General features: G+C 48.3%; 2 protein-coding genes across 3 annotated transcripts; both read right to left on the minus strand.

The window, feature by feature from the left end:
• Positions 1–1,980: 1,980 nt before the first annotated feature.
• Positions 1,981–7,688, minus strand: LOC129600687 (uncharacterized). Its single transcript, XM_055499244.1, has 9 exons — positions 7,669–7,688; positions 7,431–7,532; positions 7,268–7,346; positions 6,996–7,141; positions 6,096–6,279; positions 5,875–5,929; positions 5,055–5,488; positions 4,132–4,225; positions 1,981–3,213 (listed from the first exon to the last, which is right to left on the minus strand). Exons 4-9 carry the CDS (start codon positions 7,118–7,120, stop codon positions 2,285–2,287), a joined length of 1,821 nt encoding a protein of 606 aa, XP_055355219.1. The 5' UTR covers positions 7,121–7,141; positions 7,268–7,346; positions 7,431–7,532; positions 7,669–7,688; the 3' UTR covers positions 1,981–2,284.
• An 11,622-nt stretch (positions 7,689–19,310) lies between these two features.
• Positions 19,311–22,431, minus strand: LOC129600688 (uncharacterized). 2 transcript variants are annotated; one of them, XM_055499245.1, is made up of 5 exons: positions 22,218–22,431; positions 21,785–21,836; positions 21,046–21,482; positions 20,891–20,987; positions 19,311–20,789 (listed from the first exon to the last, which is right to left on the minus strand). In XM_055499245.1, the coding sequence occupies exons 1-5, from the start codon at positions 22,224–22,226 to the stop codon at positions 19,783–19,785; spliced, it is 1,602 nt and encodes a 533-aa protein (XP_055355220.1). In that variant the 5' UTR covers positions 22,227–22,431; the 3' UTR covers positions 19,311–19,782. The 2 variants fall into 2 exon arrangements, with proteins under 2 accessions (XP_055355220.1, XP_055355221.1); XM_055499246.1 differs by having other exon boundaries at positions 21,785–21,850.
• Between the last annotated feature and the right edge of the window lie 390 nt (positions 22,432–22,821).

Here is a 22,821-nt window from a genome sequence, read left to right on the forward strand (position 1 = left end):
TCGGTAAAAGGCTGCGATGGATGAAGTGTATTATGTGCTGAAATAATGAACGACGTGATTAAGCGTTCAACCAATGCTCATTTGTATAACTATAACCCAATAAAAGAAACAACGCGAGCAACACTCGTAGGACTTGTATCTTCGCTGGTATTGCAGTCCAGCGTGTTCGTGCAGCATGGGCGGTGCAGCTGGCCGAACACGTCATCCCGGACAACGTCATCAACCTGTCCGCCCTGGAAGGCGCCGCCGCCACCGTGCCGACTATACAGCCGGCCCCCGATACAGTCCGCGTCGCGGTGGGAGGCGAGACGGGATTCCGGTGCGACGTCAAGACGTCGGAAGCGGCGCAACGGATCGACTGGCGCCACCAGAACGCCACCATGCATCCGCGGGGAGTACATGCCGTCTACCCCCAAAGGTCACCAGTACTACCGCTTCTCCGCGGCCAACACCAGCTACTCTTTATCCACAACGTCGGCCGCGACTCCGGTGGGAGGGCGCGGAGCCGACGGTGACCTGCGGACCCGACGGTGACCTTGGCGCCCTGCGCACGCATCACCTGCGGCCGCGGAACCGCCCAGACTGCGCGCCCAGAACGTCTTCGTCACGCCGATGCGCAGCGTGTCCGCGCCGAACGGAAGCTTCTCCATGACGTGCCGCGGCCGCGTCGACTGCGGCCAGTGGCGCTCTTCATCTGGAAGTACGACGGTCAGCGCGCGTGGACTGCTGGCTGCGCACCCATGTTCGCAGCCGCGAATGGTTCACTCAGTCGGCACGCCCATTTCGCACAGCCGCTGCACTAGTGACTCTTTGCCCCGACTACCGCACCACAGTCACTTTGACAGCACCAGCAACAGCGGTGGCAAGTTGCTCTGCCATGTCATGCGGATACGATTTGGTGTGTAAAATTGGGCATCGGATGCATGATAATATTTTGTGTTGTTTGCCGGTACCTCCTGGATGGCATACGACTTACCAAACAATTCATCATAGTGGTATGCGTGGTTGCGTCCCCTGTGTCAGGCCTGTAGAACCGGGCATCAAGACTAGCAAGTCTAATTAGGGAAAATGGCCCGGTACACAGCATAAAAATTGGGATACATACACTAAAACTTTCGCTTACGCGCACTCCGAATCACTTTTTTGGAATACTTTGTATCATTCTAAAGCTAAATGATGTGTGTACAGTGTTCTGAAAACCGTTTACGCGCGCAACATCTGGTTGCCGAGATATGGCGTACTAAAATGGGCGAACAGTTTAAATGCAATTGCGGTGTTCCAAAAGTCTGGTTGTTACTCGATCTTCTTGAAACTGTGCTGCAGCACACATATGGCCATAAGTCGAAAGTGAACAAATTTCATATCCGTAACATGTTTTTCCGATTTTATTGTATTCGGCACTGGCAGTAAATATTTAAAATTCTCGTAACCCTGTTTGCGGTTCACTACGGCAGTTTATTACAGCGTTGGCTACTGAGACTGGTTTACGAGTTGATGAACATCGCCCGATGTTTCTCTGTACACTCTGTAAAATTAACAATTCGCCGGAATTTCAGAAAACTTCAAACTTTGATCAGACTGAAGAAAAATCATATTCAGAAAGAATGACCACAGGTGGCAGTAGTGTAGAAGATACACCAGCCCGCCAAACCGCTCCTGGTCGGCAGCGAAAAAGCTTGAATAACTTTTTCCGTTGCTACCTGATTTTACTCAACTTCCGCCCAGTATTAGATGTAGCTCTTCTTATTACAATGTAGAATTTTGAAAATCTCATTTTCGATCTTGCTACCATGGTGGCAATTCCTCTTATTCAGCTGTCCGAACTTGGCTTAACAGGGCTGTATTTAATATTATTCGTAGTGGAATATTGTGGAACAGGAGTTATCACCAGAAGAGGATAGCAACCACGGACCAGTTTATTGTAAAGTCAATAACAGCATGTCAAGGTAAACATGCATCAGCTGCTGATTAAGGCACAATCTACGAGTATCAGTGTTTGTGAGGTTATCCGTCTTATTGCCGACGTTCATTTTTCGGGCAGTGAAAAAGCCCTTGAAAATTGTCCAGGTAGAAACCAAGATATTTAGGCAAAGGTCACTGTCATTTAGGACGGCTGACTGATTGGTTGTCTAGTGAGTAGCCACGCCCTTGAATCCTTGACGGCGCGGTCGTGCATACTGCATATCCTGATCAATGCAGACCCAAATGTGCTAGTCTAGTCACTGCACGTCGGCAAAAAACAATAGCACGAACATTAACAAATGCAGCACAACACGTCCCAGGCTCAAGTCCGGATGTCACTGTCTCTCTCTATCAGCCTGGAATTAACCGACTGCTGTCGCAGTTCCGCTGCTGCTTCCCAGTCGCGCTGCAATAGCTGGAAAAAATTATCTAAATCCACCGCGAACGGTCGCGACGACCCATCCGGGTACTGCAGCTCCAGCGGCAACTGCAACGGCTGCGTGTAATTACTGGCGTCGGCGTGGTGCTGCACAACCAGATCCATGTCGAAGACGCGTCGCAAATCCTCCCGCGACATAGCGGCCACGTCGGCACTGCACAGCGGGACTCCGTCGACCTCCAGGCCCCGTGACCTTTCGGTCCCCGCGACCGTACTGGTCCGCGCCGTCTCCTCGGGCGGCGTGGCGCGCGGAGAGGCGACGCGGCGAAACAGGTACAGCGTGGCCCAGAAGGGCTCGTCGTCGCCGTCCCGCGGGCTGACATTGACGGCGATGCAGTACTGGACGCTGGTAGTGGGTCCGAGGATATCGGAGGCTTGCATCAACTGCTGGAGGAGCGATTCGTGGCGGTACGATACGCGGCAGACGACGGGCGTGGCCATGGCGGACAGGAAGCGCAAATGTAGTTCGCTCCGCAGCGGATACACGGTGCCGTCGCCCAGACGGTCGGCCACGTCCAGCGCCCCGGAAAGCAGGGGAACAGCACCGTCGACGCACGCCAAGGCCCCCGACAGCGCCGCGGCCGCACCGCTGTGGACGGGACTGCCCAGCCGGGCCACCGCGTACACCCAGTGGCAGTGCACCATGAGACGGCAGGATCCGCGGTACTTGGCGGTGTAGTATGCCCAGTCGGAGGCCGGATAGTCGCTGTGCCGGCCAAGGGCGAAGTATACATGGGAAGGGAACCGGTTAGTGCTGGTCAGCGCCGCCACCGCGTTCAGTTCGTGGATAAGGCCGGGCAATGGGCTGACTTCTGTCGATAGAATTGCGCGCTAATGAAAATACAGTACGTATGCCGATGTACGTGTCACCACGACGGATCACTGGAGCAGAACTCTCGTGCCGCTAGACTGTCTGACACAAGAATTCGCCACCTGCAGTGCTATTTAAGGAAAATGGCCCGGTACATGGTGTCAAAAATGGGATACATAAACTAAAACTTTCCCTTTCGCGCACTCTGAATCATTTTTTTGTATTACTTTATGTCATTCTAAAGCTAAATGATTTGTATACATTGAAAACCGTTTGTGCGCGTAACATCCGTTTGCCGAGATATGACGTGCTAAAATGGGCAAACACACGAAAACATCAAAATTAGTTTTAAAATATAAAAAAAAACGAAGAACTATGGTTGGATGTCAGAGCGATCTTCATTTTTCTGTGCGTGTAACAGCAAAATTGGCAAGGCGATCGATCCATAATGAGGTTGGGCACACTGGAATGCATTCAAACGTTTCTGGATTTTATTCCACCCAAAACTCCCCAACCGGATGTCGCGCTCACAAACGTTTTTCCAGCAGATTGTTAAGGGCATAGCGGCAGACGGAATTCTGCCGCTTAGCGATGGACACATATTGATACAGTGATGAAGCGATCCTTCCTCCTAATGTTCCATACTATGCAATTTTTCGTCGGGCTTTAACTGTCGCCGGAAAGGGAAGTAACCCATATTGCATTGTACTCATGCAAGCTTATTTCAAAAACCCGTGAAAACTGTAAGCGAGAACGCCTAAGTTCACAAACAGCTCCATGGGCCATGGCCCCATCGGTTATTCCTGCGTTACGCGTTACGCGATGCGCGACTGCGGGTGCGGTGATCCTGTTGCAGACAGTAAACTCAGAACGATCCGTCTTGAGACGTATTACGGAACTATACACATGTGACACTGACCCACAGATTCAATATCTGTTACGAAACCGGCAAGAAGATAAACCGCCGCTAGCATCATTAAATCCGCCATCGACAGGAAGTTGATAACTTGTGACTACAAGAAAGTACTCAAGCAGTTGTAGTACATAGCAAGTACTGAGAAAGGCCTGGCTTAATCTTGAAGACTAACATATGCGACCAGGAAGCAGCAGCAGATACCACAACCTCACAGGGGATCAGTTAAAGGAAAATGGCCCGGTACATAGCGTCAAAAATGGGATACATACACTAAAACTTTCGCTTTCGCGCATTACGAACTACTTTTTCGTAATACTTTACATCATTCTTAAGCTGAGTAACTTATATACATTGTTCTGAAAACCGTTTCCGCCCGCATCATCCGCTAGACGAGAAATGGCGTACTAAAATGGGTGAAAAGTTTCAAGTTCGAATGCATTGTTGTGTACTAAAAGTCGGGTTATTACCCGATCTTCTTGAAACTTTGCTGCAAAAGGCACATGGCCATAAAGTCGAAAGTGAACCAATTTCAGGTTTATAGCATAGTCCCATAATTTTAAAATAAACTTTAAAACTTTCGAAATTCATTTTAAAATCGGGAAAAAATTGAATGGATGTGATAATGGTTCACTTTCGACTTTATGGCCAGATGTCTTTTATAGCAAAGTTCCAAGAAGATCGGATAACAACCAGACTTTTGGTACACAACAATGCATTTAAACTTTTCACCCTTTTTAATATGCCATATCTTAGCGATGATCGGATGTTGCGCGTGCAAGCGGTTTTCAGAACAAAACATAAAGTATAACAAAAATGTGGTTCGGAGTGAGCGAAAGCAAAAGTTTTAGCGTGTCACTGTGTGTATCCTATTTTTGAAGTAATGTACCGGGCCATTTCCCTTCAATGCATGACGGCCTAACACCCACCTGCACCGTGACGCTCTGGCCCTCGGGCACCGGCCAGTACATGCGGCCCACGAGCGGCATCAGCAGATGCTTCACCTCCCTCCGCAACGGCGGGGGAAACATGTCCGACAGGATATACGCTAGATAACGAGCCAAGTCCAGCGCGAGGTCGGTATCGTCGTATCGACGATTCTGCAGCGCCTCCAGCGCTCCTGGCGCCAAGTCTCCCGGCGCGGTCCCGCTGGCCCACAGGACCTTGACGCGGCACCGGTAGTCGAACAGGATGAGCAGACACACCGTCGCCGCCTGCATCAGGTCGCGGCGTGACAGCTCGCGGGAGCGATAGGACAGCTTGCACAGCATGAGGTGCACTTGACGGTGGTCACCGCATTGCACTGCCCTTGACAGAGCGATCACGGTGTCGTCCATCTCATCGACTGATGTGGCCAGCCAACCTATTCCATAAACGGAACAAACGGGCCTTCACGTCTTCGAACGGATTACATAATTTTTGGATATGCTGAAGTGCGTTGTGCCTTTCTGATTTTCTGATATGCTGAAGTGCGTTAATTTTTCAGTTCAGTGCAAGTTGGGCTGAAAATAATTTCAAGCAAAGAAAACCCGCGGAATCTAATGGTGAGTTAACTGGCAACTAGAGAACGTTGAGGAGGAACGAGAAATCGTCGACTTTTAACCATTTTAAGCACAAAACCGCATATTTCCGGATACGAATTATAGGCATCAATTGGCCATTTTAGAAATTCCATCACAAAAAACGGCGCAAAATAATTAAATTGCAGCGCTAGCTAAGTTTAACATAACGGCAGCCACCCCAACCCACCTGCTATTGGTTGCCGGTCCAGACTGCCCAGTTTGGCTTTCAGTTGACCCACCTCCTACAACAGACACGATTCTTTACGCCTACCGGATGCCAACTGACTGCACTCCACACACTGTAGGTCGAAATGCTTTTTGACCCATGCGATCCACGAATCAGTGTCCCCGGGGAAACCAGCTGTCTACTATGCATACTTCTACATCGAATGACTGAACACACTATACCTGCATGACACTGGAGGGGTTAATCGGCGGGATAGTGAGAGCGTCCGGAGCGGATGGGCCGGACACACAGCGCACGCCGCCGACAGTACGGGAAGCGGGCCTGCTAAAGGGCTGATGGCTGATAGTGCCCACGGTCGTCCAGTGGCGAAACAGGCGTCCCGATTGGCCGGGGACGGCTACACGCCTACCAGCCAGCAATTGTTTTGAGTTAGTTACCGTGCGCTACGAGTCGACGGTGGCGTGGTGCACTGTGCACAGCCATGGCTTACTCTACTGTACGTACAAGCTGATCCAGAAAATTAACACGGATGCATGCAACGAAACATGGAAATTCATGGCTTACGCCAAACTGCCCAGTGCACGCTGCGGCGCGCCACGCCACATTGCATTGACCATTGGGCAACAGCTGTTCTAAGCTAAATGTCGCTATAAGAAATAATATCATTATAAACGTACATAATATTCGTATTGCCGCATTTGTAAACATTTATCTTTGTTAGTTTTTCATAACTTCCCGAATAATGTAGGCGGTAAATTGCTGTAATAATAACTGTAGTGCACAGTAGTCCTCTCCTAAGTCCAAACACTGCGCTAATTATGCAATTAACCTGTTGACTTTTCAGATCGGCTTGTAGGTACCAGTAGTCTTGTACTCTAAATAATTATTAATTTTATACAGATATAGGTATGCCCATAGCACATCATGATGGCGCAATAAAATCGCCGATGATGTAGATTCTTACGCTGCTGGAATACAAATAATTAACAATGCGAAACTTTGTTCATTTTTGCGTTAAATTGCTACGTACATAATCTTGAAAAATGCAGAATAATGCAAATTTAGTCAACAAAATTCCCCATGACGCAGAAGTAGCATGATAAACGCAGCAGTTGTCATACCTGTGGGCAGCGGTGCAGCAACGGTCAAGGTGGCTGCTGTAGGCCGTGATTCTGCTCAGTCCATTCGCAATGGCCCTGCTGCGTGTCCCAGCCCCGCGGGCGGCCGCGCTGCACGCCGACAACATCGCTGCCCGTTAATGTGGTCTCTGAACGCACACATAATTATTATCTCACCTGGCTATACTTATGATTATCCCCCACATATCATCACACCTGGCTCTACTTATGATGTAGCACAGTTCAACACGTACACTTAGGAAAAACAAACCCACCTTCAGGTAAATTCGTAATCCGCAGTCCAAGCCAGAATCAGTGTCCAACGTACGGCCAGCCCTAACGACAGACTCCACACTGCAAATTAATGAATTTATGATACTCGTATTGTCCCGTTCAAGTTGTTTCTCCATGACAAATGCCAAAACAACTCGTACAGACCCGAGAATGCCTGGTAAGTTGAAAAGCAAGATGTTGCATTGGCAGTCAAGCTCAGCAGTTCACAGAAGCAGATAACGCCAGGAACAGGAATCGCTAAGCCGGCTAAGCGTAAAAGTAATACTAGAATATAATTTTTGTATTTTGTTACGTACAGATACATGTTTACATCCGAGAATGGAGAAAGCCCAAAAAGTGGAGAAAATGCGCGTCAGGCGTGCATGCTATCAAAAAATCGTACGTCAGCGCTCCTTGGGGACGGTGTGCCAGGGATGGTCTCAGTCGCCGCGGCAACCGCCCCTGATGCCCGACTTTTGTTAGCATGGAGCTTTTACCTTCGGTGCCTTCCTTCCTCCGGTTTCCTTCCTTCGGTTTCCTTCAATGTAACTAATGAAAGTACTAAAAATGAGCCTTGAATGACAGGGATTGTTAGTACAAGTTTAAGGGAAATGGCCCGGTACATTGCGTCAAGAATGGGATACATACACTAAAACTGAAGCTTTCGCGCAATCCGAATCACTGTTTTGTAATACTTATGTCATTTTTAAAGCTAAATCATTTGCGCACATTGTTCTGAAACCCGTGTGCGCGCGCAACATCCGGTTGCCGAGATATGACGTGCTAAAATGGGCGAAAAGTTTAAATGCATTGTTGTGTAGTTGTACCAAAAGTCTGGTTATTACCGGATCTTCTTGAAACTTTGCAATAAAAGACACATGGTTATAATGTCTAAAGTGAACCAATATCAGCATAATAGGACTTTTTCCCGAGTTTAAAATTAATTTCGAAAATTTTAAAATTTATTTTAAAATCGGAAAAACATGCTATGGATCTGATATCGGTTCACTTTCCACCTTATAACCATGTGTCTTTTATTGCAAAGTTTCAAGAAGATCGGGTAATAACCAGACATTTGGTACACAACAATGCATTTAAACTTTTCGCCCATTTTAGTACGCCATATCTCGGCAACCGGATGTTGCGCGCGCAAACGGTTTTCAGAACAATGTATACAAATCATTTAGCTTTAAAATGACATAAAGTATTACAAAAAAGGGATTCGTATTGCGCGAAAGCGAAAGTTTTTGTGTAGGTATCCCATTCTTGACGCTATGTACCGGGCCATTTCCCTTAAGATCCTTGCCAAGTAGAACCGAATGGATTATCACGTAAGGACGGAAAAAGGCCCGAAAGGATGACGGTGATGCTTGTTCGCCAAGGAAAACCGCTGAAGTGGGATGTAACCAGTTGGTGTACAGTCGCAGACTCATGCGACTGGCAGCTCGAGGAAACCTGGAAGCATGGCTTAGCTAGCGGACAGTTCCAAATGCCGGACATATTTGTTTCTGGAAAACGGATCTCTTTTTTTATCCTTTAGTGGTTGAGAGTTGACACGCTGGGAGTATTTGGCCTCGCTCTAGGTGAACTGTTGCATTTTATGGGCCGTGAAATTCGAGACTTGACTGGAGACTGGAAAAGCGCGTTCTGCTGCTTTTCTTAAGCAGAGTTTTAGTATTGCCATTGCAAAAGGAAATGGCATGGCTATCCTGATCACAATAAGTACTTTTTAACCCAAGAGAAGACAGAGATTTTGGTTGTTTTTTTTAGTGTTCAAATTGTAAATATTAAGTAGTGTGCCGGCGCTTGCAGTCAGTGTTATCTTGGTCAATTGAAGTATTTTCTGATTCAGTTGTTTAATTCATCGCACGCAATGCCGACTCCACAGTCCATCTATAAAACTAACATCGTGATGAGAAAGATGCTGAAAAAAATTAATTTAGACCTTTGTCATGCTGGACAAATTCTCGAACGTACCAGTACATTATTGATGACAATAACATGGTTCACATTCCACTGATTCCTTAATAATTTTAAGCATACTGAGCGTGATTTTTGGGGGCCATGGGTAGGCCTACACTTGGAGCGAGTACGTGTCCGGTCACCGGTGTAGCCCAACTGTCGCGTATTTCCTGAGCGCGCTAATATTATTTTATAGATAGTTGTACGTACTTTTATTCGCAGCTTAAGAGCTGCACTGTGGCAGGCTGAACAACAGCAACGCAACTGCGTACGTACAAGTACATACACTACAGTGATTACACCGGTTGCCAAGCACATACTTACACAATTAATTATGCTCAGTACAGTAATTACAAGGCAATCTCTCCACAGTATTAAAAGCACGAGAATCCTTAACTATGAGTGTGCACCACACCAACACAAATGGCCCCCAGCAATCGACGTGCCCGCGGAGTCGCGTCCGACATTGCCCTTCTTAACCACAGTGCAACCTTCCACAGTGCACAGTGGTATAGTTGACAGGATTTTCAGTAGAACAATTCTATAAATATCACGGCCACGCCGGTTTTTCATCTTTCCCATGGTGTGATATGGGTTTATGATAAACCCATATCACACCGTTTATCGGAAGTTCTTGAACAGTATTTAACTGGTTACAGGTTAATGGATTATGGAAAGAAGGCATTAGTCATGATCATCAAGTAAGTAATTTGCCGCTTAATGGTAATTACTAATTATGGTATGCATGCCGTACTAGCTTGTCCTGATCAAATTAATGCGTTGCCAAGCAGCCCAAAACGCGTGGTTTCCGTCACGCCCTCCTACTGGTTGTTTCTAACGCGAACATATAATTATTCCAAAGCGAGCAACGTTCCAGGCACGTGCAACTAACGTTTCCAGTTGAAATAGCTGAAAACGGCTTTCACAAAGTAAATTGAACAGTAACTTTACTCAATCATATCCCATAAGGCCATAACTAAAGAGCAATTTCGATACTGTTCAAGGGAAACAAAATCGAAATATTGATAGCTTATGAGGTTTCGTAAATCAGATACCTATTCCCAATACTTTTTTGGCCTTTTGTGATGCGTTTATCCGGACTGAAGCGTGACTTTTATTTCCGGTTTTTCTCGTCCCTGTATCTCTTACTAAGCCTTAGTTATGATCCGGCCCCTGATGCATTAGGTACAGTGTAACATCTGCGGGGTACCAGATCTGGAAGTGTTACGTGCATGTGCCCGAAATTTACCTCCGGATTTGCGCTGTACCACGCTGTAGCACTGTACAGACTCTGTACCCTGCAGCCGGATATGAACAGTGCTGCCAGCACCATTAATCCGCCGCAAGCGATAACTTGTACTTTCAGTACGTACCTAATAATAATAATTATTACTGATAATGCTTGTACTAAGCAATCCTCTCAATTTGTATTTCTGGCCGACCACTGATACCAGTATGGCAGGGTACGCATGCCGCATGCGGAAGCACTTTGTACTCATTCAGTACATATGTGTTCAAGGGATAACTAGGAAAGTGCACTCGCTTTTGGCGGGCACTAAATGACCGAAGCGTAGCAGTAATATAAGATAGACATAACTCACATAAGGAATAAAAGATAGATTTATATTTAGGTCGTTTCCGGTGCCATTGCATTATACGACGTTTACAACTGTTAGCATATTTAAAACTCGTTTACAGTACTTTATCTTCTTCAGAGCTGCCGCAAATTAGTAAAATGGATGTCACAGCAAAAGCCAATAACCGGTATAACAAAAAAGTACAGCAAAAATCCATAACCGGTAAAACCGCCCAGACAAATACGAATATTTCGTTGCTCCTACAGCTGCGTAAATCTTTCCCGGACAGTTTCTTTGGCTGTGCAAATAAAGTTCTTCATGCTGGAATCAAATTTCGAATCTCAGAAAGTTATTAAGTTCCCTAAAGCAACACACACGTGGCAACTTCTCAATAATGTTTCAATTTAGCAGAATTCATTCTGATTCAATCAATCTAAGTAATTTTCCTATTATAAGAATTATTTTTCGATGAATATTTTGTTTTGCCTTGGTGATACACTGTCATCGCTGGCGGCAGTTTAGGTGTTTATATGTAAAGGTAATAGATTACGGCAATTGTACTTCAGAAATTACGATTTCGGTGTAAAACTCATGCATCGTTCTTGCCGAAGGTTGTCTCTTCCACGATGGTCAGGTGAGGGGGCAATAAAAGTCTGGTAAGAGTTTTTGATGGTCATTTCTACCGGTCACAGTCAAAAATTTCAGAAAACCTAGAGGACAGCATATTTGGGACACATTACGACAGACGTTGTACAGAGCCCGAAGATGGCTGGGCTGTGCCGGTATTACGTAGAGGCACTGTTAGACAACACTTTTTAAATGTTATCTATCACAGAAATGGCAACGGGTGTAATTTTGGTCTTTTTTATTTCGCCGCACACGCAACACACTACAGACATCGCACATGGAGCTTCGTGTGACTTTTTTCCGTACATGGTAGTGCTTTATCATCGAGCGGCTCAAGTATTCTAAAGTATTTTTGGGAAAAAAACTGCATCTGCATAAGGATAATCTGCATCTGCATCTGCTTACAGTTAGTAAATAACGCACCGGAAGCAAAGGGGACTGGAACTAAAGAAATAACACCAAGGCTGTTACAAGCCGTGAGTGTATAAACGGCCACCGGGCCCTTTCCGTTTTGTGTGCGGTTACCGACGGATGATACCACCAATTCCATGCGGCGTTAGTATAAACGGCCACGGAGCTGGTGTGTATCCAGTAACAAATACTACTGTCCATATGTGCATTTGGTGGCGGTGACCGATGCACAGATACTACAAATTATATGTAACGTGAGTATAAACGGCCACTATGTCTGTTCTCTTTCATATGCGGTGACCGACGGACGGATACCACCAGTTACATAGGACGGGAGTATATACGGCCACGGCGCATGTGTGCATTGGAAAGAAACGGTAACTGCGCACATGTGCATTTGGTGGCGGTGACCGACGGACGGACACCACATTTTCCATATTCGCTGACCATAGATGACCTTCGCTACGCTTCGGTCGACAAAAGCTGGCATGCAGTTATTTTCATAGCCTTTGGCTTTTTGCAGCATACTCGATCCGTATTGCGTAACTTGAGGCCACTAATGTTCAGAACTTCAGTGCGCTCTTGCTTTACGCGAAGCGGAGTAATTGCAATATTGAACCAATTATACATCTTTTTTAAGCAGCTAGCATCTATGCAGATACAACGGGGAAACGCGATTGGTGTAATGGGTACGCTCCCCTACCAGAATAGCATAGAGGAAGTTTTTCTACTCGTACTATAAACGACGTTCTGTTTTGGTACTAAATTTGTACTTGTATTGCGATACTCATTAAAGGTAGTGACTAGTGAGCATCAACTACAATATTCGTAGCCCACAATACGCACAAAAGTTTATAATATCTATATCTATATTATCAATTTTCTTGTAGTAAGTACTCTATACTGAGCGATAATATGCAATGAGTGAGTGGGCGGTGAGTGGGCGGATGCGCGTGGCTACCACGGTCTAAGCTGCATGAAAAGTCGCGGACGAATTCCTACACATAAATGTCTTAATGCCATTGTGAAGCGCAGCCTCGCATCGGCCGGCTTCGAAAGTGAATTGGAACCTCTCGGTATTTTCCCAACAGACAGCAAGCGTCCAGACGGCGTCACCTTGACACCATGGGAGAGACGACGCATGTTGGCATGGGACGCTACGGGCGTCAACACCATGGCCATTTCGCACATCGTAGCGACATCCGGACAAGCAGGAGCAGCAGCTGCGCAGGCCGAGCAGGGCAAGATTGAGAAATATCGTAACATCGGTCAGGACTACATATTTCGTGCTCTGGGCTTCGAGACGCTTGGACCGCCCGGACCGGATGCTGCCCGCACGATAACGGAATTTGAACAGATGATACGACAGGAAACCGGCGAAAAACGAGCTACGGAATATCTTCGCCAGCGGATCAGCATAGAGATTCAACGAGGAAATGCAGCATCGATCTTGGGAACAGCGCCGATGGGAGCAAATTTAGATCAAATTTTCTCTGTAATTAGGCCGCCTGTGTCGATTGATGCTTAATGAGTAATTATTCCCATATCTGTGTTGACCTGAAATCCACTGTTAATTGTAATATTAAAGTAAATATGCAATTAATCAAAATTAATACTGTGTTCAAAATAACAAATTGGTACTACGTTCAAACAACTACTGTACAGATTCGCGTACACTGCAAACGATAGATCATACGTGTTTCTTTTGCTCATTAAATTTCGTATTTGCTCCTAATTGTAAAAATTGCAAACGGAGGCCCGAGACCGAAGATGGTCTTGTATTCTTAAAGCCACGGAGGCTGACGTGGCTACGAGGCACGTGCAAGTAAACAGCAGAAAATTAATGCGCTAATGAATGAACCTGTTTCGTTCATCTGCAATAAAATAGTGTAATGCCAATAAACCCTTCACCAGCCGATTGATAAGCGGACAGAATATAACATGCGCTCCCGGATTCTCGTACGGATGACGCTGGTCAGCGTGCTGGCTGGTGCTGTGCACGGGTGCCCTTTCGGTGGTCGGAACCCGGGTAAACTCTGTAACGACATGGGTCATGATTTTTATAAGAAGAGAATCAGTATTGCTTTAAGGCGAGGTAATGCTACATGCGTTCAGGAAACGCTTTGTATCGTTAAAAGGCTGGATGAAGTGTATTATGGGCTGAAATAATGTACGACGGGATTTAGCTTTCATTGTTCAACCATTGCTCATTTGTATAACGTATAACCCTATTAAAAGAAACAACACGATAAAAACTCGTAGGACTTATATCTTCGCTGGTATTGCAGTCCAGCGTGTTCGTGCATCATGGGCGGTGCAGCTGGCCGAACACGTCATCCCGGACAAATAAATCAACCTGTCCGCCCTCGAGGACGCCGCCGTCACCGTGAGGACGGTACAGCCGGCGCCCGATACCGTCCGTGTCGCGGTGGGAGGCAAGGCGGGGTTTCGGTGCGACGTCATCATATCGGAGTCGGTGCGGCGGATCGTCTGGCGCCACGACGGCGCCACCATCCGCGCTGAGTACACGCCGTCTACCCTCAAAGGTCACCAGTGCTACCGCTTCTCCGCGGCCAACACCAGCTACCTCTTTATCCACAACGTCGGCCGCGACTCCGGCGGGACGGTGGAGTGTCTCCTGCCCTGCGGACCCGACGGTGACCTTTGCGTACTCCGTACGCAGCACCTGCAGCTGGAGCCGCCCAAACTGCGCGCCCAGGACGTCTTCATACCGCCGATGCGCAGCGTGTCCGCACCGAACGGGAGCTTCTCCATGACGTGTGCAGCGGCCGCGTCGACTGCAGCCAGACTCCGCCGGTGTCGCTCTTCATCTGGAAGTACGACAGGTATTTCGAGGCGGCGCCCTTTCCCAACCTGCTAGGCGGAGACATCCCCGGTCTGATTAACGGCTCCGTCACCTTTCACCTTTCGGCGCCCGGCGCTGCCGATCCCTTCCGCGCCGGCATCCTGTCCTTAACCATAAGGAAGGAGGCCGCTCCCCGGTCGGCGCGGGAGGACTGCTGGCTCCGCCCGGTTTGGTCGGTCTTGGTGATCTTAAGGCGCACGACGACTTGGTTTCCGCAGTCCGTCAAGTCTTCAGGCATGAGAGTGTGCTGAGGGCCGTATCGGTTTTCCCGTGGGCTGGTCACTTCGTCGATACGTAGGAAACCGAAGTACAGCATGGTGACGGCCTACAGCATCGACTGTTCGAACGGGGAGATTCCGATTCGGCGAAGGTTGTGTTTGAGGCGCCGCAGTATCTGCAGGGTCACAGGCTGGCGTGTGTCCGGGCGCGGGGCAGCTAGGCGTCGGTAGCCTTGCAGTGCCCGCACCACGAGGTCGTGATCTGTGGGTGATTTCACGTCGGCTTCGCGATGGCGGTTGTGGATGCCGGCGAGGTACACAGTAACGGTCCGGAACGATTTCTTAGTAGTGAACAAGTGAGCGACGTACAGTATTCGGCAACGGTGTCCGGTACTGCCGGCAGGCAGTTGACCGATCGGCGGTTACAGAACGCTGCGAACTGGTTGAATGCGGCGTCGTAGGTCTTCCTTGTAGACTCGGAGACTTGGTCGGTTAGCAGCCAGTCGAGGTTGACTGTTCGCCGTACGTTTCCAGTAGCTGCGGGAAGATATCCGGGCACGGATCCGGTTGCTCCAGCGCTGATGGTGCGAGCGTTCGGAATCTGTGGTGCTGAAAACGAGACAGAGAGTCAGCGATCGCGTTGTTAATGCCGCGTATGTGCTTTAGCGTGAAGGTCATGTTAGCAGAGGCGGCAGCCGCCGTCATGCGACGCATGATGTCCAGTACGCCGGTGTTGGCCGAACGTAGGTTTTCTCATGCTAGCGTGGCGCCTTCGTTATCACAATGGAAGATCACTCGCTTTCCGTGCAGCCTCGAGCCCCAAACAATTAAACTGAGAACTGAGAAGTATGGGGATCAGTTCTAAATACTCGATGCACGGCATTTGCAGGAGGATCCACTGCGGCCAGCGAAGTTGAAACCAGCGAAGTTAAACATCAACGATTAACGCAAGAGAGCTCAAATGGCAAAACTGGAATGATTCAGGCAGTTGAGATTTAAGAATCTGTCAGACGTTACGGAACTAGATAGCGCCCGTGTGCAAACAGGCAGAGCGGAAGCAAAATAGGTCAAGCAGACGGCAGCGACGTCTGGAAGAGCTGGGCGGCCAAACAGCGGCCACCTGGAATTTAACATCAATTAGCGCGCAAATTGTCCTTCAACTCCGCTTGCATATAGACTATAGAGTCAATTTGGTGGGTGCACGGCGTGCGATTTGTTGAATAACTCACAAGAAATTCTGCTAAACCACTTATACGTGTCTACTTTTATTACTTACTTACGTAGACGATGGTGGAAAACTATCAACACGACTGTAATAAAATTGACGAGTGTCGGACATTAAGGGCGGTTGTTGCGGTGGCAGGCGTTCTCCATGGTGGACCGCAACGAGGAAGCGGTTACGTATGCTTATAAGAACACGTACGCAGTAAGCACAAAAACTTCATTCAATATTTCGCCCAGCGATTCGATTTATTAATTGCAAGGATAACAGTCATAACAGTGCCGTTCTCTTGCCTTTACGATGTGCATGTTTTCTTGGTTTTACACCCGACTTATATTTTGTGATTCGAATGATGATCCACGTTCTCCATGCTATGCACGGGCCGCCTAGACAGCTGTCGCCAGACGGAATCCAAAGCCCACTTCATTTGGAAGGCACAAATTGGAAATAAAATTTATACTTCCAAATAAAGTGGTGTTTGGGACCGTTGTACCACCGTTGTAGGTAAACGCTCAGTCTCTACGCGGCGCTCTGTCGCGGCGACGTCGTTGCATAATGATACGATGCCTTCTCAGTTCGGTTCACCGTTCAATTGTTAAGGCGGCCCCATAGTCAACCGTTTTCTGAGACGGAGAAAAGGTTTCTCGACGGGATGGTACTGACGGAGTTTTCGTGGTCACGGATTTCCCGCGACACGGTCACTCCGACTTCCCGTCCCGCCGTTGTGTCCGAAAGTTGTGTTCCTCATAGTTGTCCGTGCTTCGGCTATATTCTTTTGACAGGAAGTAGGCAACCGCCCGTTGCAACGGTTGGAAGTCACCGCCCAGGGCGGTTGAAGGCTGCATTATGGCAAGCCGGCATTAGGCTTATGGCAAGCCGAGTATTATCGTACGTATTATTAATTTGGTAACAAGTAATTATGCACTTTTTACTGTACTCGTATAATTTGTCAAATCTGAGAAACTAAATTTTTCATAAACTTTCAGTTTGGCAATCTACCCACTCACGGTAATTTTTGGCACAAAATACCTCACTAGTAGCTTTCCATATTAAATTTTATTGTTATCCCAAAATGCCTTGCAATGTTTCACACAGCTGCTCTGAATTCCGAGTTATTCGGTATTAATTTTTTTATACTGCTAATATTTGACGAGGCATTTTGCTACAATTTAATAAGCCGATGTAAAACTTACGTAAACTTTCCAAACGGCCCACAGATGGAAAACCATATATAATATGCACTACAAATTTACAAATATGGAAAAAAGTACGTACAGATGTAATTATTTTAGTAATTAAAATGTCTGTTTAACAAAAAGGGGGTTGTGTAAGAGTGCATTTATCATTTATGTAATAATTGGTACATATGTATAGGTACATGATATAAGTGTATTAATAATCGGGGCGTCCAGGTGGACACACTGGGCAGTGGCCGCTTGGGCAAACGTATGTATGATTGGGTGAAAAAAAACGGAGACTGTATTAGGGAGGAGCCATCCTCTCCTACACCGAAGTCGTCGAAACCACGAATTTCGACGTTTCGGTTTCAACACGACCATGCCCCCTCAATGGTAAAAATGGGACGGAGAGTCATCCGTAAGAATGGGACGGAGAGTCGGGGAATGGTGTCCTCATAGTTATTCGAAATTTGGACACCTTTTAGTCGAAACTGCCGTTTTCGGTGAACTGTGAGGCAGCCTTTACAGTAAGTGTTCGATTTTGTTGGTAATTAATTTCGATATAATATATCTGCAGCAGTACTGAACAGCAAGTTACCGTACTTCTACGTTGAAGCGTTTTCCAGTTTTCATTACAACATTTGTTTTTTCTGAAAACTGACTCAAGATGGACGATCTACACACTAATGGCTCTCGAACGATATGTGGACGCATATGAGTTTGGCGTAGTGCAGCAGGTCTTTTTCCGTCTTTGCTTGATAAGCCGGTCGGTTTCAGCTGACAAGGAAAACCAGCGCTTTCCCAACAATTCTTGGTAATAGTGTACATTTCTTTATGCCGCGCCCATCGTCCCTTGGTTGACTTATTGCAAGATAACCCGTGGTGTCCATTAGTTTCAACTTGCTTACCGATAACAGACTTAATTAGGCCGGTTTAAATACTTAATAACCATGGCTAAGATGTTGTACTAAAAAACAGGTTTGAATTACGCAGATCAGTTCCTGAACTTTAGATACTACTTGATAGACTTATTTTCGCCAAACTATCTGTAGCTTGTGGATTTCACGAGAATGACATGTGCGGGGTGTCAGTTCCCTCTTTTCTTCGCTAAGTACGGTAAAGCGATTATCGCAGGTATTTGCAAGAAAAAACAAAACAAATAGTCTGTCTGAAATAGCAACCTACCGACCTCCGGATGCCGGTAATATTTGCCGGTGTCAATCAGTAGATGTACTCGTACTACCGTTTCTGGCCGGCGGTGGAACTAATCGTAAGGAAAAAGCGCCGCGCTAACGGCACAGCTATAAAAGTCTGTAAATCGAGTCTTCTAGATGCAAACAACCCATTGTGTGAATATTTTTTGTCAGCTGTTTTAGTGCGATAAACAGGTGAAAATAGCCAAAGGAGGTGTGCAAAGGGTGTGACAAACTGACAATAGCCAAGAGGCGGTGTAAAAAATATTTTAAAAAAGGTGGTGCGAGGCGGTGGGAATAGCCACACCTAAAAAGACAAACCAAAACGGCTTTTCTCAATATCCAGTTCAGCATGTCCGGAATCAAGGTCGCATAATTTTGATTGGGAAAACGATGTGCTGGCGCAGTGCCCATGCACAAAACACTGCCGGGAAATCGGAAACTGCAAGGTGACTTTAAAAATAGTGAGAGTATTCAACACCGGTTGCATATACAGAGTACGTACTACGTACAGGAAAAATCAAATCAAGCAGGTAGTCAGTTTTTAACCGAACATTGTACATGGACGATCTGGCCGAAGTCCTTCCTCCTGTGAGGAGACAAGCGGCTCATGTACAGCGACAAAGTCTTTCAAGGATTTTCAACGTATTGCGCCGTGGTGCAGTGGTACTGCCTACGCTGATCTTACGACGTAGCCGGGCTTCGATGCCCCCATCGGTGCATTTTTCGGCCGTTTCTCGGTTTCCCTCGGATGGCGCCCTGCTGAGACTCCTAAGCAATGTCAGTAACACTGGCTGCAGCAGGCTGATGCAACGCGCTAGACACTGCCTGCCGGAGACGCTATGATCAAAACGGACGTAGTGGTGGTCGGGGGCTCTGAGGCGTCAGATAAATGCAGCAAACTGACGACAAAAGACAGCCCATACGGAAACACACCCGGCGTTGATCGTCTCCAAGACTAAAACGCCAGCATGCGTTCGGCCGTCTTAATCAATGAATGGCCAGGCCTTTCCTTTAACCCCAAGACCCCGTACTGGGCGTTGGCCAAGCCGGTGCACAATAGTAAATCAAACCAAAAATTGGTATAAAGTTAACCAAAAAAAGATTTCCAATATCTCGGTTTTAATGGAGTTCTGGCTACTGAGAGTGTAGAGTGATAATAAGTAATAATAATAATGAAAAATGCAATAAACGTACGAATGGCTGAACCAACCAGCAGTCTAATGAAGGGACCCCTTCAAGGCGCCTCTCCCGTTATCGATCCTACGTTCGCCAGTAGCGCCACAGGACCGACTGTGTTCGCAGCACCTTTTCACTGTCCCGGTATCGCAGCACGGAATGAGCCGGCCTTGGCTTGTCTTCCGTACGAGTGCGATAATCCTCTTCCCAGTAGCAATACACATCCTCGAACAACCTGCTCAGATTCACCGTGAACTGCCGGGACGACCCGTCGGGATACTGCAGCTCCAGCGGCAACTGCAACGGCTGCATGTAGTTACTGCCGTCGGCGTGGTGCTTGGCCACCAGATCAATGTCGAAGACGCGCCGGAGATCCTCCCGCGACATGGCCTGAACGTCGTCATTGCACAGCCGGACACAGTCGACCTCCAGGCCCCGTGACCTTTCGATCTCCGCCGCCGCACTGTCCTGGTGGCTGGCGCGAGGGAACGCGACGCGGCGAAACAGATACAGTGTCGCCCAGAAGGGGTCGTCGTCCCGCACCCGGGGACTGACGTGGACGGACAGACAGTACTGGACTTGGGTGCTCGGACCGAGGATGTCGGCGATCTGGATGAACGCCTGCAGGAGGGATTCGTTGCGGTAGGACACGCGGCCGGCGATGGGTGTCTTGGGACTCGGGGGTTTATTCGTGGGACGGAAGGGCGTGAACGAGTAGGCCACGAGTTCGCACACCAGATAATACACGGTGCCGCCGCCCAGGCGGTCAGCCACGTCCAGCGCCACCAACGCCAGCATAGGAATTGCAGCGTACGCATCGTCTTCCATTGCGCGCGTAAAGGCCGTCAACAGCGACCCGGTCACGCCGCCGGAGACCCCGCTGCCCAGCCGGGCCACCGCGTACACCCAGTGGGCGTGCACGAAGACGCGGCATTTCCCGCGGTAGTACTCCGGGTAGCGTTGCCAGTCGGAGGCGGGGTAGTCGCGGTGCCGGCCCACCGCGAAGGTCACGGTGGGGTCGAAGCGGCCGCTGCGGGTCAGCAGAGCCAGGGCGTCCAGGTCGCGGATCAGGGCCGGAGTCTCACTGATTTCTGTAGATACGCCGGACGAAGCTCGGGATTATGAAAATTTTCTCATGTTTTCTAATGTTTCCTTAGGTTTCTTAGATTTCTTAGATTTCTCACATACTGACCTGTAGTCTCGAAGAATTCCCCCTGCAGACCGGCGAGGACACGAGCCGCCAGCGATATCGTCGCATCCAGCGTCGAGAGGAAGTCGGACACGTCCGACTGCAACACACACGCATGACGCTGTTTATATTGACCGAACCGGCTTCCTATTGCTTACTGTATCGCGTGTCTGCAGCCGAGCCAACAGCGGCGTGAGGATGCCATCCAACTCCGAGTGCAGCTGCTGCGGAAGGATGTGCCGCAGGAAACGCTGGAGAATGTCCGCCGCGTCCACCACGATGCGTTTATCTTCTTCGCGGCACCGCTGCAGCGCGTCTGTCGCTGTTGGGGACAGTTCCCCCGGGGCGGTCAGCGTGGCCGACAGGACCTGAATGCGCGAGCGCTGGTCCATTAAAATCAGCTGGCACACCGACGCACACTGCACGCGCAGCCGCGTGGATAGCGCAACCACCCGCGGGGGCTGGCTTAACTGCCGCAGCCCCTCGCGCACCGCGGCGTCGGCCGTTGTCGTTGCACACTGCAGTGTCTCCATAAATTCGTCCATCGGGCCCAACTCGGCGGTCTGATGAGCGGCTTCATCTTCCGCAGTGCTATCTACAACATGCGCACCATACGTTCAAACGGAAGCATCTACGTTTTGCGAACGTGCACTGGAGATCTTTGGCTATTTAGCAGGCTAGAGTTTCGTTCGTTATCGGAATTAACCAGACTACAATGTATGACTACAAAACTAGTCGGTGGTTCAAGAAATTGCAGAGCTAGTCTGCCCAATGCCATAATGAAATCCGCAAACAGGGCGCAACCGCAACACATCCAGTGCACATACAGCGCCAGCACAGGGTTCGAACCGAGATGCGCTGGTTTGCGCACAATGTGTTCAACTAGGATCAACCCACCTGTTCTGGGCGGCAAGAGGCTGTCCAGTTTGGCCTTCAACTCGTCCACTTTCTATGCAACAGTTACTGCGCTGGTTACAGCAAAAGAGTGACTGAATCATACACACACAATCCCCAGGGATGTACCTACGCAGTATTTACTGAACCTGTGCGCAGTAGTGCAGCGAAGCCCTAGCCTTCGCAGCGGGGCTGCGAAGGTGAATGCGACGGCTACGGCCCATGATTCTGCGCAGCCCACTGGCCATGCTGCACGTCCCAACCCCGCGGGCGGGCCCCATGCACGCCGACAACATTGGCTGTCCGTTGTGGTCTCTGCCCGCACACAGGATCACATCTGGCTCTACTCTAGTGAGCTCTGCGCAAAGCACACTTCAAGAGGCACATAATCTTCCAAGAGGAAGCCCAAGCAAACCCCCCTGTGTCATGTAGGTACAGTAATCATCACAGCGCCCAGCGCTAGCGACACAAATTCCGCACTATCCAGATGTTCCTCCGTGGCTAACAAAACGGGTCACTTTCAGAGGCACTGCATTCCCGTCAAGAAAACTCCCAATCAAGAAAAGGCAGATTAGCAGATAGCACTAGGAACAACCACAAGAAAACCTGTTGGAGCGTTAAATTTTGCAAAAGAGTGAAAAGACTCTGAAAAAATTTTCCAAAGCGCGCAGAACATGCGCGTCAGAGCGAGAGCACTAGCAGGCTGTGTGAAAAATTAATCTCCTACGTAAACGCGCCCTGGATGCAGCGCGCCACGGATAGTGTCAGTCACCATGGCAGCCGCCCGGAGCGTCTCACATCTTCAAATTTATTCCTTACGATTAGTATCATTCCTTGATACAGTTGAAATTTCAATTTTTCCTTTGATTGTTTTATTCTGAGGGGTGCTCGTTGTTGTACATTTGGAACTACTAAATTTATCAACGTCGAAATTTATGCATTTCCAATATCAAGAGCCAGTTACACTTCAACAAAACCACATTTTCCACAGTACCAATAACAGCGGCATTGCCTCTTTGAATTGCTAAAGAAATATTCTG

The sequence above is a fragment of the Paramacrobiotus metropolitanus genome, unplaced genomic scaffold (genome assembly GCF_019649055.1).
Source record: "Paramacrobiotus metropolitanus isolate TYO unplaced genomic scaffold, Prichtersi_v1.0 Parri_scaffold0000189, whole genome shotgun sequence".
Classification (NCBI taxonomy): Eukaryota; Metazoa; Tardigrada; class Eutardigrada; order Parachela; family Macrobiotidae; genus Paramacrobiotus; species Paramacrobiotus metropolitanus.

Excerpts from the sequence above, each read along its gene's own strand:
- LOC129600687 (XM_055499244.1), bottom strand. The coding sequence starts at position 7,120 with ATGTTGTCGGCGTGCAGCGCGGCCGCCCGCGGGGCTGGGACACGCAGC. Across the intron at positions 6,280-6,995 it reads TGCTGCACCGCTGCCCACAG|GCGTGTAGCCGTCCCCGGCC; the intron begins GTATGACAACTG and ends GCTGGCTGGTAG. Across the intron at positions 4,226-5,054 it reads GCCAGAGCGTCACGGTGCAG|TCACAAGTTATCAACTTCCT; the intron begins GTGGGTGTTAGG and ends ACTTTCTTGTAG.
- LOC129600688 (XM_055499245.1), bottom strand. Across the intron at positions 20,988-21,045 it reads GGCTGCAGACACGCGATACA|TCGGACGTGTCCGACTTCCT; the intron begins GTAAGCAATAGG and ends TGTGTGTTGCAG. Across the intron at positions 20,790-20,890 it reads GGAATTCTTCGAGACTACAG|AAATCAGTGAGACTCCGGCC; the intron begins GTCAGTATGTGA and ends GCGTATCTACAG.